Raw genomic sequence first — 14,294 nt, forward strand, 5'->3', positions numbered from 1 at the left:
ATTTATTACTATCACACTAAACAGGCAATGTTTATTTTCTAGAAATATTCAAGCTAGCTCTTTAGTAGTTTAACTACTAATTTTAATAGCAATAAGTTAGCAGAAAATAAAGTAAATTGAACTTACCCAAATGAATACGCAGGGCTAGGTTTCCTCATCATCACCCAGTAACTTATTAAACAAGTTATCAAACTAAGTAAAAAGGCAAATAAATTCAGCATTAGAACGAGAGCTAGAGGACATACAGAAAGAAATTTAGCTTTCAGAATACCTAAGTTGCTAAAAGTTAAGTGTTCACAGACTAATAAATTATTCTAATAATTTATAATCTAATCACAATAAACACCCTAACTGTGAGTTTTAACATGGGGAGAAACAGAAGTTATGATACACCATTAAGACAGTTAAATAGAATACTTTAAACTCATACTTCCTCTACTCAGTAAGTTATCCAACCTAAATGGTAACTAAGCCTGCAAAAAACAACGCAGTAACAATATTTACTTGATTCTAGGCATAAACATTTCAACTTTGATAAACTTTATTTAATCTATGTTAAAAGCTAAACTAAATATTAATAAGACCTTGACAATATTCTAGATGAGGTAAAGTTACGGTTGCTTTCCAAGTATAGTGGAAATTCACTCTAAAACAATTTACTACAGTGTGAAATTCAGGTAACAACTATCTGTTTTAGATCCATCAAGAAGATTTAGTTATGTGACTGATGAAAACCTATGGCACAGATATTGGAGACATCATTGTCCAAGCACTTTGCAATCTTTATTGGAAACATGGGGCTTTCCTGGTGGCTCAGACGGTAAAGAATCCGCCTACAATGCGGGAGACCTGGGTTTGATCTCGGGTTGGAAAGATCCTCTGGAGGAGGGTATGGCAAACCTCTCCAGTATTCTTGCCTGGAGAATCCCCATGGACAGAGGAGCCTGGCAGGCTACAGTCCATGGGGTCTCAAAGAGTCGCTCGGTCACGTCTGTACACACACACACGGGAAATACGAAAGGTCCCCAAAAGCAGGAGCCGACAGGCTGTCTCTCGATCTCACAATCACATACATGCTTTGCAGTTATTAATATCCCTCATTTCTTTTCCCATCTACATAGTTCCAGTGGGAACTGGTATGCTCTTATATGTTCCTGCTCCCTGGTCACAGCTGACTCATCTATAGGTAGGCAACTGACCTAATGTCTGGGTATTTTTCTGTTGCTATGTAAATGGGATATCTTCTTCCAGCATATCTTCTAATTGTGTTTATTTGTATACATGATCCATGTTGATAATTTTACTTATTTCACAGACTATTTTCCTTTACTTAAAACTTCATAAATTCAGTGCAATAAACTCTTCTTTTATTTTTATTGTTTTATTCAAAATAGGACATTTATACAGAAATGTGCATAAAGCACATATGTACATTTTTAACAAATAGAAAAAAAAAAAAAAAACACCCATGTAACCATGAATTAAGGTCAGGAGTAAAACAACGGGGAAGTCTTCAGACATCTCTCTCTTTTTTTTTAAATGAAGTATAGTTGATGACAAATTCTGTATAAGCTTCAAAACATTAAGGAGAGTTTTTAAAACTTACCTAAAAAGATCAAAAATGGTCAGGTAAGTATAGGCAGTTAAAGCTGCAAAACAACAGAAAGACTGATTAAAATGTTACTGAATCCATAGTTAGAAAATACAACAAATAATGATACATAAAAATATAAGAGGTTTTTAAAAACACAAGAAAGATATTAAGAGGTTTTACTTTTTAAGGAAAACTCAATAAACCTCAAAATCTTATTTATACACTATATAAATTGAAGAACTAATCTATCACACTAAAAATACCTCATAAAAAGATACATGCACCCAATGTTCACAGCAGCAGTATTTAAAGTAGCCAAGATATGGAAGCAACCCAAGTGTCCATCAACAGACACATATGCTGGAAGGAATACTACTCATCCATAAAAAAGAATGAATTTTGCCATTTGCAGCAACATGGATGAACCCTAGAGTATATTCTGCTTGGGGAAATAAGTCAGAGAAAGACAAATACTATACGGTATCACTTATATATGAAATCAAATGCATTCATATATAGCTTCCTCACCAAGGGAAGTCCCTATAGTGATTCTGAGTGGAGTGTAATCTATAAAAATACTGAATCACTATGCTGTTCACCTGGAACTAACATAATAACATAAATCAACTACATCTCAATCAAAAAATAGAAAGAAATCTCCGTTTTTCAAATAGATTTAAATTTTTTGAAGAAGCTCATTTTAAATAATTCCTAGCAATTGAACCAAATTTTATAGTTTACAAGGTACTTTTGGGGGACTTCCCTGGCAGTCCCGGTTAAGACTCCACATTGCCACTGCAGGGAGCAGGGGATCAACCCCTGGTTGGGGAATTAACATCCCACATGCCAAGCGACATGGCCAAAACAGAACATAACAAGATACTTTTGGAATACATTCCCTCATTGAAATCTTTAAAGTTATATTTCAGAATAATATATTCTATGTTAAGGAAGACATACCTTTATTTAAAATGAGAACAATAAAAGTGAAATTAACAATTAACCCTATAAAAATAAGAACAGTGACATACCTATACTGTTAGTGGAGCTGCACCACATTAGCAGGAAGCCAGTACATGTTAAGTTTATTGCACCAAAGAGCAATATCTTCCAGGACTGTGAAAAGGAAAACCATTCTTATTTGTGCAACACTGATACACTTCTTTGGGTCCACTCAAGTTTTGTGATTCATACTCTAATATTCAAAGGAATAAGTACAACCTGTTTTTAAAAACTGAAGGGTTCCAGTTTCTAAAACTTCCAAAAAAAATCATCCACCAAGTTATTATTATAATATATAAACCTAAAAGGATAATTTGAGAAGGGGAATTATTCAAGAGAAAAAAAAATTCTGACATATAAATTCTCAAATAGTTGAGAAAATACAATGACATTTGAATATAATTTTGACTCTATAAACATGTATATGGAAACTGATAAAACAAATGGGGCAAAATATAAAGCAACTGATGAATCTGAATAAAGGGTATAAGGGAATTCCTTATACTAATCTTATAACTTTTCTGTAAGTTTGCAATTACATCAAAATAAAGTTACCCTGCCCATCCACCCACCAAAAACAGAACAATGCTTGGTTATTTACCAAATAAGTCATAAGAAACAGGACTGCTAAAGAAGGAGATTACCACAGTATAGAAGTTCAAAGAAAAGGGAGGATTTGAGATACACCTTGGAACAGCTAGGATTTAGTCAGAGGAAGGAAGAATAGCATTCTAAATAAAGGAAGACGAGATCAAGTGAATTGTTTTTTACTTTGTTCTGCTCCAATCCCTACATAGGGAGACCAACACTTGTTTCAAAGTAGAGATGAAATAGTGGAAAGGTTGTTATTTGGAGATTTTAAGTTTAAATATATAATTGCTAAGGTCAAGTAAGGTATGGGATAGGATGGTTTTAGAATACAGATGAAAGTTGTAGGTCTAGAAAGGAAGACCACCACCAGAAGTGAGAAGGATAAGAAGGTAACTCAGGAGACAGAAATCATAAGGCAGAGAAGAAGAACAATTACCAGCATGAATTTATGGGAGACACCATTCTCAAACTTGCTCCTCAAGGAGGAGCAAAACCAGAAGAGCAGGTGACATGGGGATGTTAGAAACTTGAGAACTGATATGACAGGTTAACAGGATGAGGGGCTGTAAGCCTAATGAGGACATGACTGGACATGGGGCCTAGTCAGGACAGGGATTCAGTAACAGTCAGAAAGGCAGATAAAGCATGTAACACACGCTGTTCTAATGCAGAGTCAAGCTGTTAGTCAACAAACATTTGAGTATCTATTTTGTAACAGATACTATTTGAGGCACAGGAGATACAGCAATGAATGAAACATGGACCTTATAATCCAGGTGGGGTGACAGACAAGAAGCAAATATATAAAGTCAGGCGGTGATGAGTGCTAGGAAGAAAAAGCATAGTCAGAACACAGTCAGGGAAGATTAAAGAGCTGCTCTTCAGATAGGGTGATCAGAAAAGAGCTCTCTGATGAGATGACATGTCACCAGAAATCTGAAAGAGGCCAAGATGCTAAGCATCCAGACATCTCAGAGAGAAAGCAGGAACCACAGTGCAAATACTTTGAGATAAAAGAGGGGCTGAGGACAGCTAGACAAGAGAGGTGAGTGGAAGTCTGGGGCTACATTAAGTAGTGTCATGTATGCCGGGAAAAGAGCTGGGATGTATTCCAGGTGAGATGGAACAGTGACTTAGCTTTCATTTTAAAAAGCTCATTCAGCTTCTCAACCTAGAAAATACTGCACAGGGGCAAGGATGAAAGTAGGAAGACCATTCAGAATGTGCTTGCAATAAACCATGTGGGGAATGATGGTAGCTTTGAAGGCGGGTGTTAGAAGAGTCAGATTCTGGGTATTATGAGGATAGAGCTGGCAAGAATTACTTATAACACAGCTGTGAGGAGTGAAGGAAAGAGAGGGGTAAAGGTGACTCTAAGGTTTCTGGCCTGAGCCATGTGGTGAAGAAGTGATAGAAAATCAAAGTTCAGGTTTGATCTTAACTAAATTTGAGATGGCTATTAGATATTTGGGTGAAAATGTTGAGAAGGCCATTATATATAGGAATTGAAGGTAGGAAGAAGGTAGAGGCTGAAATATAAATACAGGGTCATCAGCATATGGTAGTGAAACTGTCACCAAGATGGAATGAGGCAAACAAGAGAGGCCAGAGTTCTGTAAGTCCTGGGACACTCCAAACTCAGAAGTCAGAAAGATGGGAGGAGAGGAACAAAGGAGACTTAAAAATAAAGACTAATAAGTAAGTGCCCCTCCCCCCCGCCAGGTGGCACTAGTGGTAAAGAACCTGCCTGCCAATGCAGGAGACATAAGAGACGTGGGTTCGATCCCTGGGTCAGGAAGATCCCCTGGAGGAGGGCACAGCAACCCACTCTAGTATTCTTGCTCAGAGAATCCCATGGATAGAGGAGCCTGGCAGGCTACAGTCCATGGGGTCACAAAGAGTCGGACATGACTGAGTGTCTAATACATTCACACTTCCAAGAAGTAAGCAAGAGGAGAAACAAGGGTGGCACTTCAGAGTTCAAGTGAATAAAATGCTTTAAGGAGGAAGACTGATTCAAATGCCATTGAAGGCCAAATAAGATGGGAAATGAGGATGACCATTGCTTTTGGCAACACAGAGGTTATCAGGTACTTGTAAAAGCAGTTTCTGTGGATAAGTGGGGACTAGAGTTAGGCTGGTTTTGCTTAACAGAAACAGGGAGAAGAGAAACTAAACAAAGACAGTAAAAACAATTCTAAACAGTTTTGCTTCAAAAGCAAGCAGAGAAAGGAAGCAGCAGCTGAGAGTGGTATTTATGGCACGTAATTATGATGCAAGAAGGAGAAAGATTAAAGAAGGAACAACAATGCAAGAGAAGAAAGAATGGTTCTAGGAACACTGGCTCTGAGTAAGGCAACAACGGAGGGACTGGCCTTATGGAGCAGATCAGACAGTTCATTCGAAGAAATGGGAGGGAAGGCAGAGTGTTGGCAGATGTGCTAGCAGATGTGCTAATGACAGGATGCAGAAGTTTTCTGATTTCGTCTTTTCCTTCAGAGAAACAGGAAGCAAGATCCAACAGGTTAGAGTGAGGATGAACAAGGTTTGGGGAGTTTGAGGATAGAAGTGAAAGAAAATGGTATAAAACTGTCATTTAAGAACGTGGGAAACTGAAAAAACTAGGATACAGTACGGGCAGCACTAATGGCATACTTGATCATGAACTTAAAATGAGACCAGGGGATTCTCTGGTGGACCAGTGGTTAACAATCTGTGCTTCCACTGAAGGGGGCACAGGTTCAGTCTCTGGTCGGGGAACTAAGATCCCACACGTGGCATGGCATGGCAAAAAAAAAAAATACAAAGTAAGACCAGACAGTACGGTTTTGTGTTTAAGGCTACACTCAGTTGCTTTCATGAGGTACAGAGTAGACTGGACTTAATAAAGTTAAGGATTTACCAATAAAGTATGATAGACAGAAGATGGGAACAAAGGAGTTGAAGGCATGTGCAAGAAAATGAAAATGATAAACCAGAGAATCTAAATTGATCAGCAAGCAACTGACGATGGGATGTGAAAAACAGTGAAAACGCAGCAGAGTCAATGAACTGGAGGTCCCAGCAAGAGACGGGGCCTGGGAAGACGAGAGATGGTGACTGATGAGTAAAATGCTTATAACTGAGACAATGGGAGGACAGTTATTGTGAAGGATAAAGTGTATGGCATGATCGGGCTTCCTTAGTGGCTCAGTGGTAAAGAATCTGCCTGCCAAGCAGGAGTCGCGGGTTCGATCCCTGAGTCAGGAAGATTCCCTGGAGAAGGAAACGGCAATCCACTCCAGTATTTTTGCCTGGGAAATGTCTTGGACATAGGCATATAGTGGGCTTCACAGGGTCACAGAAGTGTCGGACATGACTTAGTGGGGGAACAGCAGCAGCAGCATGGTGTGATCACGGCAGTGGACAGTTGAGAGGGACACAGGACAAGATTTGTGGTGAGGAACTGAGAGGTAAGGATCTTTCACATGAAATATGAAATCACTAAGAACTAAGGCAGGAGAAGTAATGAACAGCAGTGAGCCAGGTGTATCTCTTCAGATTTAAATTATGATAGAGGTTATCTGTATAATCCAGGTGTTCCTGTATCAGTTTTGTTCCTACTACCTATTCTGTGGTATACTGTGCTTCACTGAAGCGTACTTAAAGAACTCCCTGCTTACTTATGCAATAGAGTTGTTTTCCATCAATATTATAACTATCTGTTCTCAAGAGAGCATCCTAAATGGACTAGATACATAAGAAGTAGGTGAGTTAGTTCCCTACCCTTGCCTCTTGAAGTTTAACATCTAGAGGTGAGAATATTTCCAAATACTAGAATTACTGACATCTGATTATATCCCAAGGTTTTATAAACAGGAGATAAAAGGGTAAAAAACAAAGAAAAGAAGTCTTTAGTTTAGTATCACAAGACATGGTCAATATCATTGCTTCTGCTTATTATGTTATATAAAGCGAGCATTATTTAAAATTTTATTTTATACTTTTATTAAAAATGTGAGCAAGAGACACATAGTCACTACCCTCAAGGAACTTACAGTATAAATGAGACAGTAATGAGAACAATGAAAACAGAATAATAACTAGAAAGCCTACATGGGTGACCAAAATGGGTACCGATTGTTTATTTATAGTCTCAAAGTTTAACTTAAAGAGAAAACTTGTTTTCTGCCTTACATTCAAAATGAGAAAACATGGCTTCAGACCACATCCACTTAATTTGTTAAAAAACTAACAACATAAGGCAATCACCAATTTTTCTTCAAAACTCTTTAAAATCAGGAAAAAAAACTAATCGAAGTCGAGTTTCCTCCCAGGCATAACAACTGTATCCTAAAGTGCTGTGATTTTACATTAACAAATTACTTATCCAACAAAAAAAATGAAAACACTGTGATGAATTGAGAGTGATTTATATCTGCCTTAAAAATTACCTTTTTCAACTTTATAATATTGTTGATACAGTAATTAAAATTAGGATTAAGAAATAAAAATAACTTACCCTTCGATCAGCTGCTACAAGTCTAAATTCCTGTAATAACTTGCCAAAAAAAGATCTTTGTGGTTTTCTAAAGAGATGAATTGTCCCCTTTAAAGTAAACAAAAAGTATACAAATCAGCATTTAAGTACCTAAGCTTCTGCACTCCTATGATATAGTAAATCACAACTAACACTTCTTCAATGCTTGATACATGCCAAGCAATTATTCTAGACACTTTACATGTATTTATCTATTTAAGATTCACAATAACCTATGTGGTGGAAATAATTTTTAGTAAACTAAGTACACAATGCTAGTAACATCTGAGCAAGAATTCATAACCTAGGAATTTTAGCTCAGGACCAAAAACTCTGCTTTAAAATAGACTGCCTAGGCAATTTTGAACCAGCAAAGCAGTTTCCAAGTAGCTCTAATTTCCAAGAAATTATACCATTTACCTAATTGAAGCTTTATATAGGAAAAGTTTGGCAACTATTATTAGAGTGAAACCTCTGAGTTTCTCTCTTAGGCATTCAAAGTATGTGACATCCTAGCTAGCTTCCATGGTCCCTGCTAGTATGCAGTCCTAGCAGAGAAAGAACAGGGCAGTGGTGACCACAGGGGGATTTGCCACTCAAGTTCAGGAAACAATGTAAGAAAGCCTTACCATAAAGAAGAGCTCAACCACATATAGGAAATTAGCCTGAAAGTAAGGTAGTATCCAACATCAGTAGGAGAAAGTATGGGTTATTCAATAAATGGTATTTGGAAAAATGCAAAGATGGGTCCTTACTATACGTCTCAATCTAAGTTTTCAAATATAAAACAATAGAATGTTGAAGAAACTCATGGATGTATAATTTTATAACCTTGGATGTGGAGAAGACTTTTGTTAATAGGACATAAAATGAAGAAGTTTTAAAGGAAAAATACTGATACATTTTCTATATACTTTCAAGATGGAAATAATCTACCAAAAGAAAGAAAACCCTAGAAAAATAAACTGAAAATCTTTGTTACTACAAAGGTAAAGTAATTGTTCCTAGAGAAAAAATATCCTTCAAAATCTTCAATGGGTCATACGCAATAACTTGATTACTAAGTGCCATGCACTTGAATATTTGGATTTCAACTTTAACAAAACATTATCCTAGATGGTAAAGGCCACAATCACTAGATCATACGGCATTTCTATCTCATTAAAGTTGGCCAATTTGACTCAAACACTGACTTTTCACAAACAGCAGAGGAAATGGGAGTTAACAGATTAAAAATGTGAAGTTTCAGATCCAATTCAAGCAGAAGTATGATTTGCCTACAGTTATCATTTAGAAACATCTCAGTAGCTATAAAATGACATATTCCATTTCTTTAAGTTTGATGTGTTATTAGTTGCATTATGTTGAGACTCAGCAAAGGCAGAAAATAGGGTGAGTGCTAGAAATGTGGCATAACAAAAACAGCAAAATGTTGGTAACTGTGGAGGCCAGGTTAAGGCTACATGGGGACTTTATGATATTCTCCCTAATTTTCTGCATGTTTGAAAGTTTACACAATAAAAAGTTAAGATATACTTTAAAACGTAAAAATAAAGCACCAAGGAAAAGGTATTATCAATTTTGATACCCAAATAAAGATCAGTGTATGTGAATAACCGAAGGCTCTGCTAAGCCAATTCAGTTGAAAAGGAACAATATGTTATTTTTTTATCTGAGATATTAATAAATGTTAATGTTAACAAACATACTTTATTCTTAAAGAATTATGTGTGGGATATTTTGGTCCCAAAGACAAATTTTGCTTACTACTGGTATCCTTGAATATCTTCTAACTTCTAGCTCATTTAAAGTTATTTCAGTTACTTTAAGTTTCAGGTTAAGACAATCAATAAGGTTTCTAAAAGGCAGACATCCATTTCTGATGCCATTCTGATAGTGGAGGAACAATTACAAATACCCTAATCTTAATGTCACGCTTTCTAAAATTATATTGGCTCTCCACTGCTATCGGAATAAATACCAAATTTTACAACCTGGAACTCAATGTGTTCGGTGAGTTAGCCTGTTTCTTTCATTTTTTCTCTTGCTCAATTTCCACTATTGAGGAAACTGCTCTCCTCAGAAAAACGGCTCTCCTCAATTTCCACTATACTGGTATACTCCTTGTCTCATGATCATATCGATAATTCTAGAGTGAAAAGGTCAGACTGGTCTAACCCAGGCACTAATAGCCCTGTAGCACTTAGCAAGTTATCTGACCTCTCTGTTTCCTCACACAGAAGAGAGTAATGAACAGCAGACTAAGAGACTGGGATAAAGGGACAAAGTACTCAGTTCACTGGTTCACTTCCTGCAAGAAGCCATATTAGGTTATTTAAACGACAGTTGGTTTTTTTTTTTTAATGCCACTTGCTTTGTAATTCACCACAGGCTAGCCTTCATGTTGTCATCTTGCATGGTAAGTTCATTTTCAGTAACTTCACCAATGACAAGGGCTATATTTCCCAACATTTTCTAAGATAGCACTATGCTTTCCACATAATATGTTGTTAATAATAAATAATGGGCAATTTTTAAAATAAAACTTAAATGCTAATATTTCCCTTATTACTAACGTTTCAAACATAAAAATTTACTGCCAAGGTTACTTATTCATCATTCTGTGAAACAGATATTTATTGAAAACTTCCTCTGGGCCAGGCACTGTACAAAAGACTCTGGGAAATGACAGTGAATACATAGGTTCTGCTCTTAAAGAGCTTATAGCCTAGGAAGTGAGAAAGACAAGCAAGTAAATACACAGTCATAACACAGTCTGGTAAGGGCTACAGATGTCACTGGTAAAAAGCAGCCTCATAGGAGCCTAAAGGAGGCACTTAATAGGACCTTGAGACATGACAGAAAGGCTCAGGGAAGAGATTAAAGGACACCTAAGGGATGGAGAACGATTCTGGCAGATAGAACAGCATATATTAATTCAGTGCAAAGGTGTAATTCTTAGAGCACAATCCGCAAGCTGTTCAGGATAGCTGGAATATGGATATTCGTATGTATGCGTGAAAAAAACCTGCAAACGTAAGAAGCTAGGTTACAGATGTCTTTGCTTGCCATACTAAACAGGTCTTTAGCTTGTGGGCTAAAGAAAAAAAAAAAAGGAAGAATTTTAAGCAAGGGACTGATATGGTCAAGTTTCAGAAACTTAACTCTGCTACAGAGTGGTGAATGTTCTGACGTTGAACACAGAGGCTATTTGGTCAGCCAAAAGAATAAACTTTTACCTACTTTCTGCATGTTTAAAGGAAACATTACAGGAAATTTAGAAAATATTTAAGTAGATAAATAAGACATCTTCCCACCATATCCACTCAAGGAAAAAACGGAATGACAATGTTTAGACACAGAAACATGGTCGTTCTGTCATATACAGGCTATCAATAAGAGATCCATAAATTTTTCTGATAAAATGGTATGTACCTCTTTTGACACTGAAATCACAATCCACTGCTTACCCTTAGATAAAATTCAGAAAGCTATATACTTGATTTATGAAAGAATAAAATAACTAACTTGTCTAACAAAATTTAAACACCACATTGCTAAAGCCCTAAGGTATACTGGGATCTACAAACGCACCAAAAAAGCTGCAGAAAGAGCAACGACCGACACCTTGACTTTCGCCAATGTTTGGCCTTCTGAAAGTTGTGCTGTACCCGGCTATCTGCACTCAATAAAACGAATTTGGAGAGTGAGGCGTCAGCTTCAATAGCCTATTAATCATGCTGTTCATTAATGCAACGTTATCATCATTGCTGTAAGCATCACTAATACGGTCGTTGCTGCTGTGGACTTGTTTTCAGATCTTTTGTCGGTGTTGTGGTTACTGACACCAGCAAAGACTTTTATTTCTATATCAAGAATATCACGGCAGGGAGGAGTCATACACTCATCAGAGCCGAAATGTCGGTCTGGAGCGATGCCGGGGTCCCGAGAGGCAAAGGAACCGGGTGAGGGAGCGAGGGGGCATCAGAGCTCTGAGGGCACTCTCTCGGACGCTAGAGACTCCTTCCGGGGACCTCGAGCATAATTCTGACGAACCCGCCTCTGGGCAGCTGAAGCATTTCTAGGCCGCTTCGGAACCAGAGAGGATAAGAGGAATCACAAAAGAAACCCTCACGCCCCTGGCCAACTCACCATGATAAGGAGCGGCACAGCTCCCACCGGAAGACGCTCTGGGAGCTGGTAGTTCCCTGGAGCGGAAGGGGCGTGGACATCAGAGGCCGATTGGTTGCAAGCGACACGGGGGGCGGAAGTGCGTGCACTGGCCTCCTGGTCCAGCGCCCCACTTCCCGGCTGCCCCTGCGTTCTATAGAGGCGAAGGCGGCGGCTAGAGCGACTCTTCCAAGCTGGCGGAGGTCTTGGTGCAGATTTGCCAACTGAGGTCTTTAGGTTTAAGGAGCAATTTGTTTGTTTGTAACTAGAAAAATTTCTTTGAGTCCTGAAGCGCTTTGATCTATGTTGTGTTTTTTAATTTTTGCAATACCTTATGAAATAGGTAGCATTCCCATTTTTCAAGTGAGGAAACAGGATCGAGAAACTTACCCAGAGACATACTTAGTTTGCCAAAGTAGCTGTTGCTCAGGCCGACTAACGACAGAGTATTATGTGGTAATCCCTAAAATACTACTTAAATTATATAGGATTGATTTTACTTTAAAAAGGAAAATAAAACACATTGAAATATAATTCATTCAGCAAAAATTGAATATGGAACACGTGTGTATCAGGTACCGCTCTCATGAAAAGGATACTCTTTAAAAAAAAAAAAGAAAAGGATACTCTTGTTGTCGTGGTTAAGTAGCTAAGTCGTGTCTAACTCTTGCGACCCCATGGACTGTAGCCCGCCAGCCTCATCTGTCCATGTGATTTTCCAGGCAAGAATTACTGGAGTGGGTTGCCATTTCCTTCTCCAGATTCTCTAGTAAGAAGAGGCAAAACGATTAGGGAGGAGGAGATTGTTTAACTATATGGGTAAGTAGTGCCATTTAGAAAACAAGTAATAGTAGAGAGTAACTGAGTCACTGATTTTAAAAGGTAGTCACACACACACACACACACAAAAGGTAGTCACAGAAAGCTCTAAGAAGATTAAATTTGACTTTCAAATGACAAGTCTTTTTGTGAAGATTTTTGCAGGCAGGGTAAGTAGTGCAAAACTCAAGTAAGTGTGTTTTAAGAGCTGAAAGAAGGTAGTGTGTCTGGAGCGTTGTCCTTGAGGGGAAGAAATGAGAATATAGAAGTGGTAAATAGGGGCCAGATCAAGCAGAAATTTCTAATCAGGGTTAAAGAGCTTGCTTTTTTTTTTTTCCCTTGAGTGAGACAGGAAGCCAGGGGACAGTGTTTACAATGGAGTGGCCTGCTACATTTTGGCTGTAGTATGCATAATGGATTGTAGTTGGAAGATAACAGCTAACATTTATTAAAGCACTTATGTAGTGGGCACTAAGGACTTAAAGTGTATTAGCTCATTTAATCCTTATATTATCCTTTTGGGCTTACTCAGTAGCTCAGTTGGTAAACAAACCGTCTGCAAATACAGGAGAGCCCTGTTCAATTCCTGTGTTGGCAAGTTCCGCCGGAAAAGGGATAGATTGCCGACTCCAGGATTCTTGGGCTTCCTTGGTGGCTCAGATGGTAAAGAATCTGCTGCAGTGCGGGAAACCTGGGTTCGATTCCCAGGTTGGGAAGATTCCCCTGGAGGAGGGCATGGCAACCCACTCAGTATTCTTGCCTGGAGAATCCCCATAGATGGAGGAGCCTGGTGGGCTACAGTGCATGGGGTCACAAAGAGTCCAACAGGACTGAACTGCTAAGCACAGCATCCTTTTGATACAGGTACTGTTACTAGCTCTTGCTTGGAAAATTGTGTCAGGGTCAAACAACTCGGGTGGAACTGGAATTCTGTACAACCTAGTTTTAAAGCCTTACCAGCTATCCTGTACTTGCTACTCTTGGATAAGATTAGCATGGAGAAGGCAAATTAGAATATTACTGCTTCACTTACACTGAGCAATTCATTTTTGATTCTTGACGTTTCTTTCCAGTCTTTTGTATTTTAACAAAACTGAAATCAGACAGTACCTATTCTTTATAGTTTTCCTACTTCATGTGAGGATGTACTGTGACTTTTTCTCATGTCTTAATTTTTCTAGATTATAGTTTTAGTGCCTTAGAGGATTCAGTCATAGGCATGTGCCTTAATATCAATTGTGTGTATGTGTTGTGCACATGTGTGGATGTGCACAGTCACTGTCAAGTTTGACTCTGCAAACACATGACTGTAACCCACCAGGCTCCTCTCTCCATGGAATTTTCCAGGCAAGAATACTGGAGCAGGTTTGCCATTTCCTCCTCCAGGGATATTCCCTACCCAGAGATCAAACCCATGTCTCCTGCATTGGCAGGTGGACTCTTTATCACTGTGCTACCTGGGTATCAATATAGTTAACTAACTCCTTATTGATGAGTGTAACATGGTTTAGAGGTAGTAAAAAGAAATTTCTCAAGCTATTTTAAGGAGAAAAGAAGACTCTAGTACAGGGAATCGAGTAATTGGTATAAAATCATAGG

At 38.2% G+C, this 14,294-nt stretch overlaps 1 protein-coding gene across 1 annotated transcript in view; it reads right to left on the bottom strand.

Moving 5' to 3' along the window:
- SLC30A6 (solute carrier family 30 member 6) overlaps positions 1 to 11,997 on the bottom strand; it is a 42,458-nt gene extending 30,461 nt beyond the window's left edge. Inside the window, exons 1-5 of the mRNA XM_061155645.1 lie at positions 11,859 to 11,997; positions 7,689 to 7,775; positions 2,626 to 2,710; positions 1,607 to 1,649; positions 127 to 192 (exon numbers count right to left, since the gene is read on the bottom strand). Of these exons, the coding sequence (XP_061011628.1) occupies positions 127 to 192; positions 1,607 to 1,649; positions 2,626 to 2,710; positions 7,689 to 7,775; positions 11,859 to 11,861 (284 nt within the window). The 5' untranslated portion in view covers positions 11,862 to 11,997. The remainder of the gene's footprint in view (positions 1 to 126; positions 193 to 1,606; positions 1,650 to 2,625; positions 2,711 to 7,688; positions 7,776 to 11,858) is intronic.
- Between the last annotated feature and the right edge of the window lie 2,297 nt (positions 11,998 to 14,294).

The sequence above is a fragment of the Dama dama genome, chromosome 11 (assembly GCF_033118175.1).
Source record: "Dama dama isolate Ldn47 chromosome 11, ASM3311817v1, whole genome shotgun sequence".
NCBI classification, from domain to species: domain Eukaryota; kingdom Metazoa; phylum Chordata; class Mammalia; order Artiodactyla; family Cervidae; genus Dama; species Dama dama.